Here is a 23,625-nt window from a genome sequence, read left to right on the forward strand (position 1 = left end):
CACTGAACCAGACTGCCTTACTCCCCCCATCAGCTCAACTACCTTAACTGTGTGTGAACATTAGTCTGAAACCTTTCTTCCAGTTTTTCTACTGGAAATTTGCAACTCCAGGTGCTGCAACTCCCTCTGCTTCTCCTTATTTGAGAGACTAAATGTATGAGTTTAAAATTCAATTGAATTTTCAGGGAACACACTCATATAAACAGCCATCTCTCATTGCCAGTTGGATGCAGCACATATTCAAGATCACCAGAAAGTACCAAGACAGTTTTTGTTTTCACAAAAAACTCTAACACAGCAAAATAGAAATGCTATTTCTTCTGCCCCAACAGCTGCATCCGTGAAGTCACAAAGAACTCCCTCCTTGATATGGAAATAAAGGTTAAGTGTCAAAGAACAAAGAGGTATCTCCAAATGCTGTATCTTTATTTAGCCAAGAGTTACTTTGACAAAGACATATGTATTGATAGAGTTTCACTTATTTTTATAACTATGCTGAAATGATCTTGCTGATAAAGATGTGGATTTAGCCACTATAGGACTGTTCAAGCTGCTATTCTTAGATGTTTCTGGGGAAAAGAGTGGACTAATGCAGCAGTGCATTTCTGTCCAGGTGATTTTCAACCCAGTCAGCTTGAGAAGAGGTTTGGAGGCTGCGCTTTCATTCCCTCTCTGGTCATTGTTAACACAGGTCAAGAGGCTCAATCTCACTCTAGAGAGGTTTAGAGTCTAGAAAGGTTTAGCAGAGACACAGGAAAAATGACAAAAGGCTGCAAGAGTTCTGAAGCATCAGGATACAGAATCACAAAGCAGTTTCAAACATGAAGGAAGGGATCTTCCTGGCCATAAATTGGCATCCTTAAAGCAGTTACTGGCAAAATTCAGGAGGTTTGGCTGCCAGGAGCAGATTCTAGGTCATTTTCCACACCATGATTTAATATCTGCATCTTAGGAGACAACACTGTGATTTACTCTATCTCTGATACCTAGCTTGCTTATCTGATGTACAATGTAATTGAATTTCTTCCAAAGAAAGCTCTTGGAGCAATGACTATTTTGAGAAATAACATTTCCCAAGGAATGTATATTGACCATGATGAATTCCTATAGATGTAGAGGCTAATTAACAAGAACCTAACTAATAACTTGGTTGGATTTAATCCATATACTGAACTGGCAACATGCACCAGAGGAGGCAGAGGGTGAAAGCATGTCTTTGGGGGAGAAATCACACATGACAGGCACTTTCAAAGTGGTTCACAGATATTTCAAATGTTGCCTAAGCTCTCTTAACCCTTGGTCTCATCCACTTTCCATCACCCTTCCAGGCCTGTTTCTGCTCCTCCTCCTGCTGTGTCTTTCCTGCATACTCAGGGCAAATTACCCTGACTTAAAGATGAAAATGCCTAACAGTCACATATGCACAACATTCTTCTAAATAAAAGCAAGGTTCTGCAAATGTTGTCTTTCATTGCTCATGGATGTCCTTGTGCATCAAATGCATGCAGCAGCACATGAAAGGGAAGAAGTTCTCTTAGTAACACCATTTTTATTGCCAAGTTCCATTTACAAAGAAAGGTCTGTTCCTTGTTCTTGTCCAGGTTTTCAATAGCCACGACAAATTCTCAATGCCAGCAAATACAGACTCAGAAGTCTGGATTTCAGAAACATACACCAATATTTTCTAATTCCACTCCCTTCCCAGATGCTTAGTTACATTGTTCTTTAAATTAACATAAGATATCACATTTACTCCAAGTGTCTAACATAACTTACATTAAATAATTAATACTTATTGCCTGTAGAAAGACATTTCAGAATTAAATTCACACCATGTTTGGGCTTTTTTCCATGTAAATGTAAGTGCAGGTTCAGGACATTTTTTTCCTCAAATGAACTACATTTCAGACAACTTCACTGAAATACATTTCATAGGAGGACAGTCCATGTTCATAAAATGCTTTTGTAGTGCTTAAATCCCAGGTACATTCATTCTTCTAGAAAAATACATTTCTACCTCTTTGCACTGAAAACAATCAAACTTACAAAGCAGCTAAAACTGAAGGAAAAAGTTTGCAACAAAAATATCAATACAGCTATTTACAAGTGGAGATGCCTAAAATGATCTTCTAAAGGTTGTAATGCTTCCAGAATGTTTCCTGAAGTTGTGACAATGTATAGTTAGTGCTGTCCCTGGGCAAAACAAAGCTCCTAGACATAATAGTCTATAAATTTCACACTTGAATGTATTCTCAATCTTTAAAAAAATGATCTTCATGTTCATTGTAAGTACTTTTGCCACAGTTAGTCCTTAAATACAGCCAAACACTAACCCTCAGATCTCATACAGACTATAAGATTGCAATTAGCATGTGTCTTAAACTCACTTTAGTATGAGTATCCATATCCAAAAGTAATGGGAAACAAGATAAAAAAAAAATCTCATGAATCTTCAGATTATGATCTTAAAAGAATCCTGTGAACTAGTCTGGACCTTAACTTTTGTTATCAAGTGTTCTTAGTCATTACCTGCTTAAGCCATTTTTGGTTACTTTTAAAATAAATGCACTCCACACATTTATTTATGCTAACAAGACAGCCCCAACAATGACAAGTTTTTCCTTTTCATATTAAGAACCAATCAATTCAAGTTAACAAAACAATAAACCAGATACCACCACAGTGCACATTTATTAGACAACCAAAATTTAGCTTTACATTTATAATACATTAACAAACACAAAATATATATTTTATAACACCTTGCAAAAGAAATCAAAACTGAGCAACGTGCAAATCTAAAAATGCTGGGAGATCAAAATAGGGAAAATTCTGTACAAATGTAATATAAAAATATGTTTCCATATGAAAGAACCCTCTGTTTGAGACTCAGTCAAGAACTGCATCTCCTATGTCTTTGTTGCTGCTCAAGTATTGAGCAGCAGAAAAACCCCCAAGAACGACTCCCCTCCCAACCCCTAAAAACATCCCACTCTAGCAAGCCCTGCTTGGATCACCCTCTGCTTTTCAGAATCCAACAGGAGATGGCAAGAGTTATTCTATTTGTTTCTAATTCATGCTGCAAATGCTGGGGAAGGTCAAGAGAAACACAGCAGGCAAGCACAGGAGAACTTCTCCAAAGATTGCTAGATAATAGAAGAGCAGTGCCCAGGTGAGTGATATGTTAAGGTAGGTCAGTGTGGTGAACCAGGGACACACCAAAAAACTCTTTCAAGAAGGACAGCAGCAGTTTAGAAGAGACTTTTCAACATGTACTTAGATGGCTACATGAGGCTGTCTGAAAGGAGGAGAACAATTACCTTGAAGGCAAAAGGCCTCGATCTCCTGCCCCCAGCTGTGTCTCTGCAGATCTGATCCAACTTCAGGACTAAACCATTTCTTTTCCCAGGCAGCAGCTGCTTGCCTGGGCAGTGCTCTTTTAAAAGCAAGTTTCACTTCAGCTGGTTAGTGGAGACAAGGGCAGAATGTTTACTTTGGTGTGGGTTTTCTGACCACTACTCCCTGGTGGTCAGTGCCCCTGCTCCTAAGGCTGTTCTGCAGCTCCCTGTCTCCTGCAGGAGTGACAGCAGCACCCCAAGAGTGACTGACAGCAGCACCCCAGAGTGACTGACAGCAGCACCCCAGAGTGACTGACAGCAGCACCCCAGAGTGACTGACAGCAGCACCCCAGAGTGACTGACAGCAGCACACCCAGAGTGACTGACAGCACCCCAGAGTGACTGACAGCAGCACCCCCAGAGTGACTGACAGCAGCACCCCAGAGTGACTGACAGCACCCCAGAGTGACTGACAGCAGCACCCCCAGAGTGACTGACAGCAGCACCCCAGAGTGACTGACAGCACAGCAGGGAAATGTTTACTCAGGAAGTGGCTTCATTCTTACACACACAGTTTCACCTGCTTGTCTGATAGCTTACCTCCATCTTCAAGCATAAAGTTTATTTTACTGCAAGTGAAATGACACAATTCCAGGGCAATTACTGAATTCCTGGATTGCTTGCAGTAATCACAAATTAACAATAGACCTATTCTTCTATTTTCCTAATAACAGTATTTAAGTCATTTCCTGTGAAGCTCTCACTAGACAAGTGATCATGAGATTGAAAAGCCACTCAAAGGTAATAAAAAGTACAAAGTCACCTTTCTTTCCCTTTGCCCCATTTCTTGTGCAGTACAGCTCAGGGGTGAGATTATTCATATGCATTGAAGAGACTCCTTGTGCATGGGTCTAATCTTGCTAGAACTGAATTTGAAATGAGATAAATTAAGATCAAGGTTTTCCAGTCTAAAATTACTTCTGTTTAAGGGAACTCAGCCTGCACAGTGATATTTTCTGTAATCTAGGTCAAGAATCTAAGGTTAATAACTAACATAAAATGCTTTCTAATTAAGTGAGGCATTTTTTATAATGGTCTTCAGAATATTACTAAGACTACAGTGTAATGCTGCACCATTTTAGAGAGAGTCTAGACTTCAATCAGTTCAGCTAATAAAAATTCATGTGGTTCTTGCACCCAGATTGCTACTGATGTGTCTAGGCCTGTTCAGGTACATGCACATTAGCTGCAACAGTGACTGCATGAATGCAAATTCATCTTCAGCATGAGACAAAAAACCCAAAAAAGCAGGCTCTTATCTAGTAATGCCAGATTTTCACACAAAATCCACTGCAGCGCTGAGGACACCTAACTCTGAATTCATTTAGAGTTTGGGCCACTCTGGAATGGTCAGAGTATCAGTTAATTCAATTTGAGACAAAGTCACAGAAAATTAGAAATCAAAACTGCATGAAAAAGTAAATAGGGGGAAAAATTACTGGCATTCAAGTGGCAGACACCTCACATACCCAGCTGGCAAAGATTCAATTATGTGAAGGAGAAGACAGAAAAAGTGAGAAAAGTGGTACCTGTGAATTAGTCAATCTCATATATGTGTATATATTTATATGAATATATATCTATACATACACCTATATGTATATACACACATATATGTATGACAGCCAGGAAGGTACAATAAGCAACTGGGAAAGGGGTAAAAATGTTGCAGATTCACCCATTTGGTAAGAACTCAATGCCAGTAGAGTGCAGTGGTGACTGAAATCAATATTAAGTAAACAGCAGCCCTCCTCTGAGGAACTGCCAACTCAGGGTTGAGAACAGACCAGCAATGACAAGCTACTCAATTTACTATTAACTTAAATTAACTTACTTGGAAACTGATGAAAAATCTGAAATTCCTTTCATGTTAAATTTTGTATCAAATCAGCAAAGAACATTCCAAGCTTTAAGAAACATCTTTCCCTTTTCTGTCAGCTTAGTGTCAGGATCTAGGAAGTAATGTTAACTCAGAATCACTTTTATGTATGTTTAATGTTGTTTAACTGAGATACCATCCCAGACAGGAAAAAAAATGAACAATACCTTTCGAGATCAGACTTGCAAAGGAATTATCAGTTAGATATGGTGACCTTCTTCCTACATGACTATGAAAAATCTGAAAAACCTCTTTAGAGTAAAACTGCTTCTGTCTGCTTCTTGAAGTTGTCTTTCAGTTGCAGGGATATCACCATTCCTCAGATTGTAGCAATTTGACTGTCAGAAGTGAACAAACAAGCTATAGCAATCTTGTAAAATATTTTACATTCCTCTCTAGGTGTCTAAGCAAAGACTAAAGTAGTCTCAAAAATCCCTTGTGTTAATTTGAACAAGCATTGTGTTTTAACTTTGATTCAAACCTTGAAATAAATAAATATGGAAAACATAGTATTTAAGTCTGGAGTCCTACAAAGACAATACTGAATGTGGCCAAGCCTGCTGGTATTGTGTAGACCTCCAAAAGATGAACAAGGTTAGGATTAAAAAAAGAACAACCAACCAACCAAAAAAAACCAAATAAAACCCCAAAACCCCTCTTCCACAAATAAAACCCCGAACCAAACACCAAACTGAAAAAACACACCCTGACTCAAATGGAAATTTTACCTCTGTCCTATAATATATAATTTTTTTCTGGTCAATGGCACATCTCCCGTTTCAGAGATGTAACAATGCAGAACCATCAAGCTGGGTATCCAAAAGTCTCTTCACTTTGCCATAATACTGTAGACCTTTTACAATAAATTAGTTCCTATTAGAAAGACAGTAGGTTCTCTGAAACACGTTCATGTTCTAGTATAACATAAACTGGTAGGAAAGAACCAATCCAGATTCACAAGTCTGGGTTTTTCTCTCTTCCCCAGTTCAGATATGCTGAGTATGCGATGTTGGCTCTAAAAACTGCTGACATTCTCTGTCACCACTTGGTCCCTTCATGTGGGCCTGAGGCCTCTCAGGCCTCCACAAGTATCTGCACTCCCAGAGGGAAAAAAAATAATCACAATTTGGTTGCACTTCCTTCACTGTTTATTACAGTCTGCATGGTGGTTTTAGTCAGAACTTTCCTCCTCTACCTCTTTCACCTTGTCAACCTCAGCTTCAGGCTGCACAGAGGCCTGAGGGATGCAGCTGAAAGTTCGGATGCTGTGCGGATCCACTGGTGGCACCAGCGTGAGCGACTCCACGCTCAGCGTGTCCGTGCTGTCGTCGGTGAGTAAGGAGATGGTGGGCTGCTGGGCAGGAATCAGGCTGGGAGACAGGTTGGCTGTTTCTGTGTCACTGGGTTTTACAGCATTTCTGCTGGACTTGGAAACAGCTGCAAGAGTTTCATCAGTCAACATGGTCTGACCGGAACCGGCCGTCAGAGGCTGCTCTGGAGCTGAAGCATCATCTGAGAAAAGAAAACACCAAGAACAATCAATACCCAAGGCAGTATGCACATTAACCTAACAATACACCATTATTCAAGAATAACTGGGTAGAAATACAGTTCTGTGAAGCACTATGCTTACACATCCACATTTTAGTAATTAGAAATAAACCAAAATATTATAAAGGCATAACCTAAAATGCCAGTAGGATTATGTTCTAATTAGGAACCATTTAGTATTAGAATATGTATCAATATTAGAAATATTCTTAGAGAGAGCAAGTTGAGGGAAAGAAAACCTCTCCAGTATTTAGTATGAACTAAAATGAACCCGCTACCCCTTAGCAGGAAGATCTTTAGAAATAAAAGAAAAAACTGAAGAACCACTCTACAGCCAGCTTTCCCAAAAGGTGGCCTGTTTCTTACAAAAATTTGGAAGTCATTCTCTCAATTCATCCTCCAGGTTCATATTTAAGTGACACCTCAACCACAGAGAGCAGAATTATGGCAGAAGAGGAAGGAGGATCATTTCCTTGCTGCAACTGAAAGGTGCTGCAAGAGGCCTGCTTTACACAGCCTTGTGAGCCATGGGGGGCTTGTCCTCCTAAGCAAGGAGCATCCAACACTCACACTGGGAATAAGCAGAAATGCTACAGAAAACTGATATGCTGCTGCACCTCCTACTTCATGAAAAAACCCTCCAACATTAATAGCTGTTTGTGCTGTCCTCTCCCCATAAAAATCCTAGTGAACTGTCAAGCAAGCTGTTCATTTGGCTCAGGATGGAGAGGGAATGGACAGGATGAGGTGATACAGCCTTAGATGATCAAGTATGCCCAGAAAAGTCAGTTTTTTTCTTTTCAGACTACAATAATAGATGCCATTAAAGTAACAGATATCCAGCTTCAAGACAGACCAGTTTTAAAGCTTTTGTAAGAAACAGCATGTGTTCAAGTGTACAGGAATCTGCAGAAAAGCTTACAAGGCAATGTAGTGAATACAGAAATTAAGAATTAAGTTATGGTTTTAATACACAGTAACCTTAAAAAATTTTCCGTTTCATTATGATTCCAATTAGTCCTGGAAAAGAACAGAAAGCATGAACATAAGACAAAGGGGAAAAAAAAAAAAGGAAAAGCAAAGTAGAGAATGGAATGGTGTCAGTAAGGTATCAGTGGATAACACTCAAATTACTGGGTTTTTTTTTTACCTTTCTGGTAAGATAACCCAAACAATGGTGTGTACTCTCACTCCAGAAACCACTCATGTACTTTTTGCTGAATTGGTGGCCAAAGCTCCTCGCTTTGATAAAAACCAGATTTATAGATGGTAAAAAAGTCTACTATTAAATAAAAGACATCAGTGGTTATTTTTGAACTGTAAGGACAGATTCAAAGTAACTCTACAGATTCTTCATCTGTCAAGAAGCTTTAGTGAGAATGTAGCAACTGATAACAGAGGAAGTGATGCAAGAATCACATGGAAAATGAACTGCTAAAACAATGAAATACAGGCTCATTTCTCTGAATTCCAAGCTGAACACCAACATTTCAGTATGCACAGAACAGTGAGTTCCTGCTTTCTCAACCTATACAATCTTCAAATGCTATCAAACGCTCTTTGCCAAGGTAACACTTAAATCTTATTTATACTACAGCATGAATAGTCACCCAAATTCAGATTCAGAAACCTGAGGCATTCTGGTAAGTAAAGTACTATCAACCAACGGCATTCTGCTCAGAATATTGTATACAGCACATTTCTATTCAACTTCTGAATTCACACTTCAGTTCTTAAATCATTCCTTCCCCTCTTCCAACAGAATATCAATGTCTTTTCTTAATACTTCCATTTACTGAAATGATGAAAGACATGACATTCTTTTGTTATGCTGGATGTTTTGGTCCCAAAATCCTTCCAGGTAGGTTCTAAGTTAATGCTAAAGTGACTCCTTTCTTAATGCCACAAACAAAAAGTATATGGAAAAAGTCTTCATAAAAAAAAAAAAGTATCTGGAGTTAACAAGTCCAAATTTTCTACACAAAAGCCTCAAAAAAAACATTAAAAAGAAAGACAAAAGTATCAAAAACTGTGAGCCCAGTATTTCAGTGGCAGCATTTGTAGAGAATACAAGATCAGAGCTCTCCTGTGCTTCCCTCCAGCTGTTATTGATATTGCTAGAAGCCAGTCTCTCTCCTCTCAGGATGTCTTTTGTCACTGCCAGCCTGGTTTCCATCACTGTGGCATTGAATTTCAGGGAACAGTGGCCAATTGCTGTAACCCAGAGTGGCACCACTGCCAAAATGATCAGAAAGCAAATCCCAACACACAAAAGGGTGGAGGAGAGAGAGTTCTGAACATTGTCTAGAGCTCACAAGAATGTCTGTCCTTAAGCAGGTACCAAGCTCTTGCTTCTAAAGAGTTTCACATACTCAGCATATTTACAGATTAATTTCTCTACTTATTATCTGGAATTTCCCTTGATACTATATATAAAAATACTAACTGGCTTTCAAAAACCCAAACTCCCAACATTTTGTTACAGTTTGACTTTTGGATAGAAAGAAAATTTGTAATTTTTCCCTGGATAAAAACACCAGTCACAGAGATATGCTCTGCTCTTAAATATCAAAAGGTTATCACCTAATACTAGAAAACAGCATTTCTATTTATCTTTTCCCAGCCTCAATGTATTTAGGCAAGAGTGTTCTGGCACAAAAATATATGCCAAATCTGCAACAAAACCAGGGAGAGAGAAGTCAGTTTCTTAAAATGGTTTTGATCTTAATACTGAGCTCTAACAAACAGCCTTCCATACCTCCAAACTTATTGTACTTCGTGAAAACAAGGAGTAATTTTGCAAGTTTTGGGGTATTATTAGCTCTCTTTGGATGCAGAGCCTTCAACAGCCTTACATGTTTTTCAGCACTTCTTTAATGATACAAAGATTATTGTTACAACAAAAAAACCAACTAAAACATTAAACTTGTTATATTAGCTTATGCTAAGAAGGGTTATTGTGAAAGAAGTTTGAAAAGAACAGAAAAAGGAAAGAATAGACATCTACAGTGAAGTGTCCTAAGCTGTACAGCAACGTACTACGAAAGGGTAACAAAAATACAAATTACAAGACATTAGGCAAAAAGTTGCAAATTAAATCTATAATGATGAAAAAGGGTGTTTATATAATATTAGCAGAGTAAAGTAGCTTCATGCCATGACAGGAACAAAAGAAAAGAAAATTAGATACAAGTTCAAACATTATATAACAAAGGTCATCTGGAGCGTATTTCCATATTTTTTTGCATCTGCTCCTCCTCCTTACCTCTTCAGGTAAGGACAATCAAACAGTCCATAAAGTCATCTGCTAGAATCTGATGATCACAGAAATATTAAGCTTGTGCCATCAGAGTCCAGGGACAGTTTTATGCTGAATGCCTGTCCATTTGACCTGTGCTATCAAGAGATTTCTTGCTGCTGGCCAAGGACCTGCATTACTGTCCATTCAGGAGTCTGTGTGTACTGAATTTCACTACAGCCAGGGCTGCCCTGTGCAAATGAAGACATGGCTGCTTTGAAGCTGGAGGCTTGATAGCACAATTTCCACCTTTGGCACGAGTGCCCAGAGACATGGGAGAAGCTGCAGACGAGGCTTTCAGGAACAGCTCATTATTGATTTACAGTTCTCCCAAAACAAAACGTAGAGACAAATATTATAACGCTTTCTTCAGTTTCCTACCTCACTGTCACTGCTGTCAGCATGGAAAGCAAATATGTTCTACTGATTATTATGGGCTTGTGAAGGCTTATGGAGGAACCTGCCTGAGTGGGTATTGCGGGAGTTTCTGCTGCAGCTGCTGCTGGAAGGCCTAAACCCAGTGTCCACCGTGACTGTCAGCCTCCGACAGACTAAACACCCGCCGGCGTCCTTTCCTGCCAGACCTTACTAGAGGGAAACACAGCCAGAAATCATACAGAGCCTTCAACAATGACACAGGGGAGGGAAACTGGAATGGAGACAAAGGATAAATGTTAGAGCAGCAACAAGAATAAGTGACAAGGACACACCCGTAACTGCTGGTATCTTGAATACAATTTGACACCGCACCAAGAGCCTTCTACGTTTGGGAAATACTTCTGAAGCAGGAAGTATTCATTCTTTAGAAATAAATGAGTTTATATCAATTTAATGCTTTGCTTCCTATCTGAAAATGTTTGCAAGTTTGGGCTATGTCTAGCAATACCAACATCAAGGAGGGCTGGCAGGTATTTATTTGCATTACAATCTACTCACCTGCTTTAGAAACTTTGAAAGAAGTTCTTTACCACAAACTCTGGTGACACAGAATTATTCTCCTTTCCCCTGGCCATGAATTATATGCAGTGCAGTATACTGTGCACGTGACAACACTTCAGATCACTCAGCCCTACTATTCTGAAACCCAACAGTAGCATTTACATTTGGTTTATGATAAAGCCAAACACAGGGTTTGAAAAGATAACAGCAGTTCAGATGATGATGCTTGGTGCATAGAAAGTTCCTAGAAAAGAAACTTTCTAAGAACAAAAGTACTTCCTCACCTAGTCAGAAAATTACTAGAGCTTCACAGAACAGGAGGTCAAACCACATTTACATTACTGATTATAGAGGGAAGAGACAGAGATGGTTTCAATAGGAAGGCAAGCACTGCTCTTCTAAGCTTGATTAATCACCCTCTCCTTGGAGTGGAAATTTATTTTCAGACTGGAATCCAATATGTTCTCTGCAACAAGGGACAGTTCTTGGTACTTATTTTAGATCTTTTATCATCAATACCTTCCAGAAGCACAAAATACAGCTTAAGTGGCACAGATCAGTGCCTTGTGAAGTCCTCATTACCTATTGCTCTGATGTAAACATTTTCTGAAGTACTGAAGCCAATTGCTTTTTAAAAGTTAAGACAGCTTAAAAAGTAATAAAATACAGCACAGATGACATTAACACATTCATAATTCTGGAAGACTGCTAACTTACAGTAAGAGAGCTTCTATATCTAATCCTTGGCATATATGACAATAAGCACTTTAAAGAAGTGTACAGTTCCAGCAGGAGTAGCCAAGACATGACTGCATTCTAAGCTCTGAAACTTGATGCTTAAAATCTGTCTAACGAGAACATTTCTACCTTATGCATAGTAACATTTCAAAAGCACATGATAATTAAAAAAAAAACTAAATACAAAGAAAAAACCAACCTGGTAGCAGGACTTGCAGAACCCGACACTGATTTTTCTGTCTTGCTAAGCATTCTGCTTTCTTTAAGGGATGATTTCTGCTTTTTCAATTTTAAAGAACGATAATCTTGTAAAGGGCTAAGTTTAATCCCCAAACACTGCAAATGGGGGAGCTGCCAGTCTTTTAAATATCTGTGCCATACAGCAGCTTGACAACTACTAGGTAGGATAGCCAATGAACTTGGGAGTCATAGGAGTTTATTTCACTCATGACAAAGCAACTGATGCAATGCTGTGGGACTGTTTGATGCAGGTATGAGTGATAACAAGTAAATTATTTTTACAAAACATTGAACTAACATAACTTTTCCCTGTGACACATTTTTGAAAGAGCTTTTGCTGTTTAATCATCAATTTATCCTCTATGTTGTAACATTTTCTCTTAATTAACATGCAATTTGTCTTGATTTTGTTCTCATCTATCACTGTTTTATGTAAAAATTGGTGTCTATGTTCCAAATCTCATTTTCTGAGACAACTCTGTGAAGATTTACATGTATCATCTAAAATATATTAAACCCTGAGCAGTTTAAATTTGTCAACAGACTGTAACTTAGGACACTATAATCACAAGTTCACCATATAAAAAGCTGTGTGGTTTAAGATGTTGCTTCTAAGGAAGGTAGTTGAGGTAGTTTCCTTGAAGTCCAGATAGGCATCTCCCCTTTATCTAGTCTGGCCTTGTTGTCTGAAGTTCCTGAGCAACCCAGGATGCTTTTCATGCTCAACAGCTTGAGCAGGTGCCAGAACAAACAGGGGAGCAGGGAAGGAGGGGCAGAGAGGGGCACAGACATTTGTGTGTGTGTTCAAAATGGAATGGGAAATGAGACAGAGTCAAATGTGACAGATGGCAGCAGCATTCAGGGGCTACCTTGGGACATAAAACAGATTTTGGTAACTGCTTGCTGCTCATCACACACTGGTTACTTCCTCCTCAAAGGAGCTACTTCACATCATGCAAGTCACTGCTGAGAAGCAGAAGAGCAAAGGCATTTTAGCTTCAACTGTCCTCAAGTGGTTAAGCTAAGGGAAAACCACTGCTTTACACAGAAGTGGGTGAAGACCAACAGCTGTTTCCACATCCCAGCTGAGTGGTCAGCATGACCTGATCTAACACAGACTGTGCTCATGGCACTGTCACCTCCTTCAGCAGAGTTCTGTTCATGCACAAGCCCACAGAACAGCCACCTGCACATGCCAAACAGAGCCCCACTTTCATGCCACATCCCTGGCAAGCTTCCACTACAGATCACAATTCCATGTAAGTACTACAAAAGGGAGAATATGCAAACTCACAGTAACCTGGTCAATCAGTTAATGCAGAGACACTGATCCCAAGAATGCCACTACTGAACAGACACTGAGATTGGCAAAAAGTGTCAAAAGGGCTCTGGGGGTTGGGGAAAACTCTTCCTACATTCACACCTCCCAAAAGACCTAGGGAGTTCCGAATTCTCACGAGTCTGTAATAAGGACACTCAGCCACAGGTTTTAAACCACTACTTGTGTTCATTATTGCCTGCAACTACACTAAGCAGTTTGGTACAGACCAGGGCAGCAGCTTGGAAGAATTTTGTGCACTTATTGCTTTAGTCTGATTTTAGGAACAGTTTCTGTGCATTAATGAGATTCTTCTAGAAAGAAACTAAACTATTAGATATGCTGCAGGTATGCACCAAATACACTTCTAACACTAACAGCCAACATATTAGTCTGACCTGACCACTGGTCCTTGGAACAGCCACATACATGGCAGGGATTCTTGGTCCTAAAGGCCAGAGCAAATATGGTCCAGCAAAACCCCTAAGCCACATGCATGCACCTCAGTACCAACTGTGCATTATCCTACTGCAATAAAATACCTGCTCATGCACATAAAGCCACTGCCTTCCTCTCTGTAACTGCCCTCTGAGGAGAACAAAAGTCATCCCTGCAGCAGGTCAGTGCAAGTTCTGATTTGGGACTGGAGCAGCTGATGCACATTGTCAGGTTCATTTCCCCTGACTTGGCTGAAGGAGACTGGGCCCAGTGGTAGGACCCAGAACTGGACCCTCACAGCTACACTTGCTAGAGCATCACATTAAAAAAAAAAATCAAAGCACACCCAAAGACAGTTTTCCTGCATGACATGTGACATTTTGCACATACTTTATGATTGAGTCACAGTGAAGGTCAAGGTGGGCAGTTCATGCAACCTAACTGGCAAAGTGCATACTGAAATCAGGCACTCCAAAATACTTTTCCTCTGGCTTTGATCAGGGTTTTCTTCATCATTTTTATCTTTATTTTCAGGGGTGAGGAGGGTAGGGAATAGTTTGGTGTTCATAGTTGTTTGTTTTTCTTTTTTTTTGGAAATCACTGAGCAGCCTCCTGTCATCAAGCTTTTTAAAATGCAGGAAAAACAAACAATTTTATGTTACACAAATGCCAACATACTGTGTAAGCAGACTGCAGTTTTGTTCACTACAGTCTGTGATGATACGTCAATAATTCACAATCTTTTCATTCTTGATGAGTAATTGTATGTTCTGGATCTATGCATTTTTTCATAGAAATCAGATTATGTGTGCTTGAAAGACCTCAGTCTGAAACAAAGCATAGTCCTGCTTGATATTTTTGTCAACTAGCTTGAATGGCTTATACCTACAGAAATAATATAGATTCTTTATTTTCATTTCCTTTAGCACAGTTCTCTTAGATACTCTTGGTAAGAACGTGTAGCTGCATTTCTCTTTCTGACCACAGAGGATTCAAATACAGCAGAGGACACTGTACATGAGCATTTTTACACTGCTAAGGAGAAACATGTCATGTTTTCTTGTAGTGCCAATCCAGCCTGAGGATTCTGACAAATGACAGCACTTCTCTGTGCAATAACTACATTTCACCTGGGCCACGAAGAGACTGGGTAACAGCAATCACTTGCCAACAGAGGAAATAAATTTTTGAATAGATGGTATATAAAAAATCCAAATTGCATTCTGAAATTACACATATTGCAGGACTATTTTGACTATGTGTTAATCTCTCAAGGTAATAGATGCTTTTTAATCTAGAGTCCAGCTGCTAGAATGCTTTAAATATTTATTGTTCCTTGACTTCATCAGCACCCTTTCATTACCCTTTCCAGCAGTATTTCTTTCAGGGACACTCACTTGAAATATATTGGTCTGCTGGCACTCTTCAGTGAAGCCTAAAACCACTCAATACCTAAAGAAGTTGCATCATTTCCTGTAGGACTGCAACAAATTTTAGATATAGATGGGCCTTCCAAATAAAGGCAAAATGGCTTATCTTAGAAGGGGTAGCCAGATCAACCCTCTCAAGGAATGATCAACATTGTAAGTGACCATTAAAATGAGGGCTTGCTTGAAAAGGTCTTGAGAACCAAGTTGTTTTATAACCAAAATGAGGTAGAGTAGGTCACTTCTAGCATGAACGCATTTCAGGATGCACCCTTGTCTAGTCTGCAGCCCCAGGCTTTGCCTCACACAATCTGCACTCAGAACAGACACTGCTCAAGATTCTCTACAAATACTACATAAAAGGGAGGAATAATGCAAAAAAAAGTTCCAGTTTAAGCATACCCACTAAATGTACTGACCAATGCAAGCACATGCAGCCTACATTTGTGAAAGTTACACTGTCAGTCTATTTATAATGCAGCCTCTTCTGCACCAATGAAACAGCCTCCTGAAACGTGGAGGTGTTCCGCCACAAGAGTGTTATTGCAAAACCTTTACAATATTAATATCCTAAATAATTATTTTCAAATATTTCATATTTGGCCCATTGTTACAAATTACCCTGAGGATCAGATAAACACACAAAAGCAAATGTCACCCAGTTCAAAAAAAAGCAATACTTCAGTTAAAACAAACCACTGACAAAAAAAAAATCCTCAACATTCTAAACTGTTTGTGCTAGGAGAGAAGTCAGACAAGCAGGACATTATTTCACCAATACTTAAAGTCTCTACTGAAAGAAGCTAAGTATTTACTGTTCCAGAAAGCTGAAGAGAACACTGCAAATAATACTACAATTTACTTTTAATTGGCTTAGTTGATTAAGTAATCTAAAGCCATAAAGCCCTACATGAACTCTGCATCCCTTAGTGCCTAGGCTGAAGGTGGTGAGTGAATACCTGCTGGGCTCTGAGCAGCAGAAGGAGTGGATGTCGAGCTTGCAGTCACGGAGTCACAGCGCCCGGTACTGCCACTGCCACTGGAAGGGGACGGTGACGAGACTGGGGATGGATTGTGCTGATTTATGCACTGGGCTACAGCAAAGCCTGCAAAACAGGACAGTGAAGTGTACAAGTTAAACTGCAATATTAAAAGAGTTAAGCTGTTGAACAAACTGGGAAAGGGTAAAAGCAAATCCTGTATCAAAGTGATGCCAACCTCATGTAGTGACCCAGAGGATGTGCCCTCTCCCACCTTCATCCTGGAAACCAGAGAAGTCTGAATGTACCTTACTGAAAACAGGCTACAAGTGCTGATCAGTAAGTAAGTAAAGAGAGTTTAAGGGATTAAAAGCATTTTAAAACTTAGAGAATGCACAAACAGTCAAAACATATAGGAACTTTTCGATTTTTGATATAGTCAATATATTCACGGGTCACAGACCGTACCGTGATAAGGAAAACAATTAAGTCAAAAGCGAACAAAAAACCCTCTTGGATAGAAGATCTACATTTTTTGCTAGACATAACTTCAGAAAATTTTAATCAATCACATCTAATGCTGGCACTGAATTTCATCCAGCCTCTCACAAACTGAATTTTTTCCAGTCTGAAGACACTATGCAGTGTCCGACAGCACTTCTTAGATGAGTCATTTTCTGGCTCCTAGTGTAATACTCCTTCAATCTCTTTGCAGGGTAGCATCCTTTTCTTTCCTAACCACCTTGCACTCATTCCTTTCTCCTTCCATAAGTACACACCTATAGCCACCTCTTCAGGTTTTGCTAGCAAGCAGCTTTTCAGAAGTTGATGCACTTTCTACAGCAAAAGAAGTGCCTTCACCACAGGCTGTAGGTCAGGTGAGGCACACCACGATTCTGCTTCTGCAGCTCTCCTCCCTCTCTCCCATGGGAAAGTGCTCATGCAGAAGTTCTTTTGGCAGTCCTGTGAAGTACTGAAAGTAGCCACAATGTGGACTACAAAACACCTAACAACACTCTAGTTGCTACCTTCACTGAACAGTCAACACTGAAAGGGAAGGTATCTGACAATCAGGTAAGACTGGAAACACACCACACAGTTCTTTATCCTTTTATACAGGGAATCTCCCTTGGCAGTGAATGGATGATTCACTCAGAGAATCTCCTATATAGTGAAGGTGCCGGTGCCATAAAGGATGTAACCACTCAAAAGTCAGCTTAAATGGACATGTTACAAGAAGCTCTGAAAGCTTTGAAATGTAGATATACCAAGTCAGGAAAATGCTGTTAGCAGCAACACACTGACAGGCTGTGCTACAAGTGAAAACAACAGCGATGAAAGCACAGAAGAAAGCTCACAAACATCTGTCCTGTTAATAATCTGACTTGATCTGTAATCCCACCTCCTACATTCTACCTCCCACGCTTACCCAAGAATTAGACTCAAAACCACTTGCAGAAACACAATGCCACCTGAATTTCTGTAGCACTGCAGCATAGCTTTAGATAGGTATCTAAATGTCATTTTTACCAAGTTAAATTACATTCATTATGTTCAAGATGAACACCACTTGAAAGAACTAAATCACTACGAAGGCAGGAGAGATCTCTTTCAGTGAAAAACAAAATATTTGGTAAGGAGCTAATTGTCCTATAAATGTAAATAAATCCATGCATTTTATTTCAGAAACCAAAGTGATTGATCTACAATAATTTAGGTAAGTTAAACTGAGTTTACACAGTGACACCTGACAGTCTGCAAAAAGTTAACCACAAACTGAACCACCTCAAATGTGAAAGACTTCCACATGAATCACTGGCCATGAGTTTTTTGCTATAGTTTTTAATCACAGAAAATGTACATGAGATATTTCATACACAGTTCATAGTTTGAAATATCAGTTAGGATGGGGTAACAAGGAATAACCAACCAGTGGACTTGCAACCACAGAAGTGAGGCAAAGCCAAGTGTTAATGTGAATGAAATTAAGAACAGTTCCTAAAGCCACTGCTACAGAAGAGCTTACATCAAGATATTTAGCCTCCCTTACAGTGCTGGTAAAAGCTGTACCTGTGGATAAAGCATTCTATATCCACAGAGTTTGCACTTCAAGGGAGAAGAAACCTTCCACCCTCAGCAGAACAGCAGAAAACAGTAAACAAGGTCTCCCATGACTGTCACAGGGAAAACTGGTCAGCTTTAGCAGGATTGCCAGCCCAAAGCTTCTGCAAAACAGCACTCATGGATTCATGTCCTTACATAGGAGCATTTGCTTCAAAATGACCTCAACATATTTTCTCTCCCCAAGCAACTGCAAAGGAAGAATTTTAAGTGCGCTAACGGAAGCTATTTTAGATAGGAAGGAAAGGTAAGCCTGAATAATTCAAAATACTGTAACTGGGAAACTAGTGACCAAGGAAAAAACCTCTAATCAGGAAACTCCTATAGGAAATACCTGCAAAGAAAATGTGAGCAGAATTAATCATAGCTACAAGAAGCAAAATAACAGTTAGGAAGTTAATCTGATGATGACAGGAATGTTAGTTCATATTACACAAAGGGTTCCAAACCTATTCATGATTTTTTTTCCTTCAGACTTTAAAATGAAGATGGTTATAACTTACTTGCCATGCTAATGTTAACAAGCTTTCCTCCTACTTTTTTCCTCTCAAAACCTTATTATCATCTACTAAGATATTAACAATGGATAAAATAGTAAGAGAAATCTATTGATTTTTGAATCTTTTGCTTTTCAAAATAAATTTACTTAGTAGGTAAGCAACCACACTTGTTAAAATATTTAGATGTACCTTTTGCTGGAAATCGTTAACATTTCCCTTAAGACATGTGGGGCATATAAATCTCAGAATAGAGCTGATACTTGAAACTAATTCTTGAGTTTGCTTGAAGAGGAAGTCATTATTTATTTACCTTCAATAGAAGACATCTGTTCACAGGGCCCCTACCAAATCTGCTGGTTTCTTTAAAAACAGTGTTCTTTATTTACATAGATTGCTTCAGAAGTACAATATGTTCATACATAGCTCATAGCTGAGATGGTGAAGAGTCCAGCCAGCTACACTATCCCTAAAATGCTCTAACATTCTAGCAAAGGTCAGAAACTTAAAATAGACCTTGGAGTACACTCAAAGCCATGACTTCATGGTGATAAAACTGATCAAGTGAGGGATTTTGCTTACGTTGTTCTTTACTGAGAACTGTCCAGTCCAGCAGGAGATCACAGCATGTCCCTGCCCTTCTCACTGTGCTCAGGGAGATGTTCTGAAGCATGGTCTGTGACATTCTCATCACCCTTCACTTGGCCTGCACAAAATCCAGTTTCAAGCTATAACAATCCTCACCCTCTTTCCCCCAGACACCAAGATTTTAACTTTGCACTGTGGAACAATGAAGGACAATGAAGCCCGGTTTGACAACAATAAGGGAACACAGAAGTTAACTGCAGGCTCTCTAGTGACATATGCAGAGCTTTATGTAGGCACCATGAGAGAAACTGAACCTGACAACTGCAATGAGTGTTCCTGAAAATTCTAAATTCATAGACAATAGGAAATAGGGAACTGAATAGCTGCATCAAATTTCACAGACTGAAACTTGCAGGAGGAATGAAAACATTGATATGAGCATTAATTTCTTAAAAAAAACAAACCATGCTGGATTGTACAGCACTGACAGCCAACATGGTCCTAACAAAATTAGTTATTAGTCTTCTAAACATGTTGCCACAAAAACAGCTCTGCTTTAAATCTACAAAGGACATCACCAAGGGAAAGCATAATTTGAGTATTAAAAGTACAACCAAATTAACTGACTGTGCAAGCTCTGCAGAACTCAAACATCAGTTGGAGCTGTAACAGTTCAGAAATGCATACATGAAGCCAGTAATTTAACTGCAACTTGCTCAGTAATTTTTTCAAAGCCACAAAATTCTCCTCTTGAAGTAAAAATCCTTGCAAGCCTGATTAAGATTCCTATAAAAATCACTAGGAACAAGGAAAGCTTATTCATTCCTCAGCAAAGATAAGATAACAAGTGCATATTTGATACTGGTTTTGTAATCAGATGTAAAAACAGGATATTAATCAATTTTTATTATATTACTACCTGTCATAAAATGCATTTCAAAGATGCTGTATTTGATATACCTCAAGTTGCCTGCCTCATTTCTTATGCTTTGTATCAAATAAAAGCTTCAAAATACTTTTCCCTCTGGATCTGCAAGTGGAACTCTACATTTCCTGGATTCAAATAAAGGATGGCATTGCTTGAAAAACGACTGTGTTGCATCATCCCCAGTATTCCCCTTCGAATTAGCAGATGAAGTCATTCGTTAGGAACACAAAAGCACTCTTAGAGAAAGCTGAAACATTAACACTGGACTCTTTACAGCCACACCTTTTCCATGGAAGTCTGGTCAAATAAGGAAAACACTCCCCTCACACATCATACACTGGTCCTTGACGCACCTGGACTGACAATACCTATGGTTTTATCATTTCTGTTCCCCAGTCAGGACTCAGGTAACTGAGCTCCAATTCTAAAGCAGTAAAACATCTGCGCTGTAAGTAATTTGAATTGTGTGCATTTGAATTCTGAATCACATTTAAAGAGAAATGCTGAGTTCTGTGGAACGACTGGCAGTAAGTGGTAATGAAATCTTTTGTATAACACAGCACAATTAAGTACTTTCAAGTAGTATGAGATTTCCCTTTAAAATGACTCAACCCAAAAGGAAAATAGTAATCTGGAAAAGAATTTCTGCAGAGAAGTCAATTTGTGAAACAGACAATAAAGAGGAAAAAAAAAGCAAAGAGCTCATTGATTTAGAATCACTCCTTTAATCCCAGTTCCAAGCTAATGTAGCTGTGGCCCTTTTCTGTCTTGCTCACTCTGAGGGAAATGTGGCAGTGCACAACATTCCAGCTGTTTTCACAATGCAGCATGAAGACATTCATAACCAAATTAAAGGAGGAAATACACACAACTGACTGGGACTGTTCATAGAATCCAAATGGGAGGTGCTGGGCTGCAGCTCCAGAGCTGTGTCCAAAACCTGTAACTTCAGCTGAAGGCTGAGCAGGAAGATCCAGATGTGTTGCATAAACACAGAGTATGCAAAGCATGATTTAAACTAACTTGATTTGTAAGGAAGGCAAGGTATTAAGACATCTGGGGAAACTGCCATGGAAGTATTGCTCACAACACACCCACAATACACACCCAGGTATTATTTGTTTCTCTCAGAGTAAATTTTGCCATAAGCCTCATCCTGGAGTTGTGTGCTCAGGAACACACCACAATAAGCTTTTCACTGCTTGTACAAGTTATAGCACAGTTTTTGCAGACAGAAATCACAAAGCAAAACCTGCTTGTTAATGAATGCTAATCTTACCTGGGACTTTGTCAACAGATGCAAAGACAGAGCGCTGCACTGTGGGGTCACTGCTCCCACGCCGGGACTGGTCATAGAATCTAAATGGGAGGTGCTGGGCTGCAGCTCCAGAGCTGTGTCCAAAACCCATAACTTCAGTTGAAGGCTGAACAGGAAGATCCAGGAGAGCTATGTTTAATCACAATTGATAGTTTTTGTTACTCAAATACACAAAAGGAAAAAGAAGTGACAAGAAAATTGATAGTTTGCTCAGGACCTAAGACTAAACCAGATTTTACCATAACTTGCTGTCATTTGCCTCTTAATTATGGTTACAAATGCACTGACAAACTAAAGAGTCAGTGCTTCTGGCAACCTTTTCTACATTGCTGTCTACACCACATTCACACTAGGGAAACCTCAAAATTTCAGCAGAGAAGAAAAAAACCCCAGGATTACAGGAAGTCCCTTTCACTAAAAAACCATAGGAGTTATTAACAATAAAAAACCCCTTTTGCTTTTCCTGCAGAAATAAAGTAATTCATTAATTAAAACAGAACACTGCAGAAAGCCATTTAAAGAGACAATCAGCTTTAAGATGGAAAATAAATGCCTTTGAATTCATTCAACCTAAAAGTTTTAATATCAAGTACTAATATCCTCAAACTTGCTTTTATGCCTTGCTTCATGTAAAAAAAATTAAAGTGTCACATATCCACTTTATAAATTCTAAGTTAAATATGGAAGTAAATCTTTTCCTTGGAAACTCAGCCCTGTTTTAGAGCTTTCTGTAGCCCACCACTCCTCAGTGTGCCTCAGCCTGACATGACAGAGTGACTTGCCATGAGAGCCCAGTGTTCTCCTAGAGCCACTGCAGGACACCACTGTTGCCTTCTGATACAAGGCAGGCGGCCTGGTTTCAGGAAGCAGCACGGCGACCCTCTTCTCCAGGGTCACTCGGGCCTAAGAAACACGCGGACACCAATATGGTGGAGGATCAAAGGCTTTTATTCTCTCTTCTCGTGGGGTTTTATAGTCTAGGGGGCTTCTACGTCAGGTGAGGGTCTGTCTTTACTATCTATGGTTAGTAGGGATGGAAAGTTGCCTGGGCAAGTGGAAAATTACTGGAATCTGGTTCAGGGGACTACATTCTTATGTTAATTTTCTTATCTAAGGGGACAGGGGCCCTGTCTTCCTGTAACATCACGAGATCTTCCGAACGCCAGGCCCTATCTGCTACACACCACCCACCTGCTATCCTCTGCATTTTGGTGCGCCGGGCCTGGATGCGGCCCTTGGCCAGGCGCTGCTTGGCAATGATGCAGCGAATGTGGTCGGCAAAGATGAACGTGGCCTGCAGGATGGGGAAGGGCTTCGAGTGAGGGCTGGAGGCAGGCTTGTGGATGATGATGTTCAGGGCTCTGCTGTCATCCTCTACTCCGGTCACCTGCATATCCTAAAGAGAAGCAGAAGGCAAATAGTTAAAATAAGCTTTTCTAAACTACAGATTAAATATCAACATTGAAAGAAAGTACTATAAAAATGTTTCATTAAAGCTCTTACTAAGACAGTTTCGATGTTAAAAAACCCAGCAGTATAAAACCAAACCAGACTCTGCAAGTTGTACAACTTGAACTTACTTCTTCAGAAATTAATATTCATAGAGATTGAATTAAATTATTTGAGCACAGCAAATTTTCAGGAAATACAAACAGCAACAGTTAAGGCAATAAAGAGACAAATGAGAAAAAATTCCTTAGATAAGCACACATCATTTCAAAATTACAACCTGTCACCTCCACCTGTAGGAAAATCAGAACTCTAAGTAAGTTCATTAACTACTTGAGTAAAGTGCTTGGAACACAATCCTAACCAGATGTGACTTCAGTCTTCAAATGAGCATAGCCCATCAGATGTTAAGGAAGTTACCCCATCTGCAATTGTGTCTCTGGTTACCTACGTAAACTTCTTCAGAAATTCAGAATGGTTTTAAAAGGCAGGAAGCAGAAAAAAAACCAAAGAAACAA

The 23,625-nt window shown here is 39.5% G+C and overlaps 1 protein-coding gene across 6 annotated transcripts in view; it reads right to left on the minus strand.

Annotated features, from left to right (window-relative positions):
* Positions 1 to 4,180: 4,180 nt before the first annotated feature.
* The window catches only part of CLEC16A (C-type lectin domain containing 16A), a 57,869-nt gene continuing 38,424 nt past the window's right edge, over positions 4,181 to 23,625 (minus strand). The window contains exons 20-24 of one of the 6 annotated variants that reach the window (XM_074553058.1): positions 22,850 to 23,054; positions 21,620 to 21,787; positions 16,186 to 16,332; positions 10,591 to 10,710; positions 4,181 to 6,789 (exon numbers count right to left, since the gene is read on the minus strand). In XM_074553058.1, coding sequence (XP_074409159.1) covers positions 6,449 to 6,789; positions 10,591 to 10,710; positions 16,186 to 16,332; positions 21,620 to 21,787; positions 22,850 to 23,054 — 981 coding nt within the window. In that variant the 3' untranslated portion in view covers positions 4,181 to 6,448. Of the gene's footprint in view, positions 6,790 to 7,809; positions 7,849 to 10,507; positions 10,715 to 16,185; positions 16,333 to 21,619; positions 21,788 to 22,849; positions 23,055 to 23,625 lie in introns of those variants that run through there. The other 5 variants (XM_074553059.1, XM_074553061.1, XM_074553060.1 and 2 more) reach the window with 5 other exon arrangements.

The sequence above is a fragment of the Zonotrichia albicollis genome, chromosome 16 (assembly GCF_047830755.1).
Source record: "Zonotrichia albicollis isolate bZonAlb1 chromosome 16, bZonAlb1.hap1, whole genome shotgun sequence".
NCBI classification, from domain to species: Eukaryota; Metazoa; Chordata; class Aves; order Passeriformes; family Passerellidae; genus Zonotrichia; species Zonotrichia albicollis.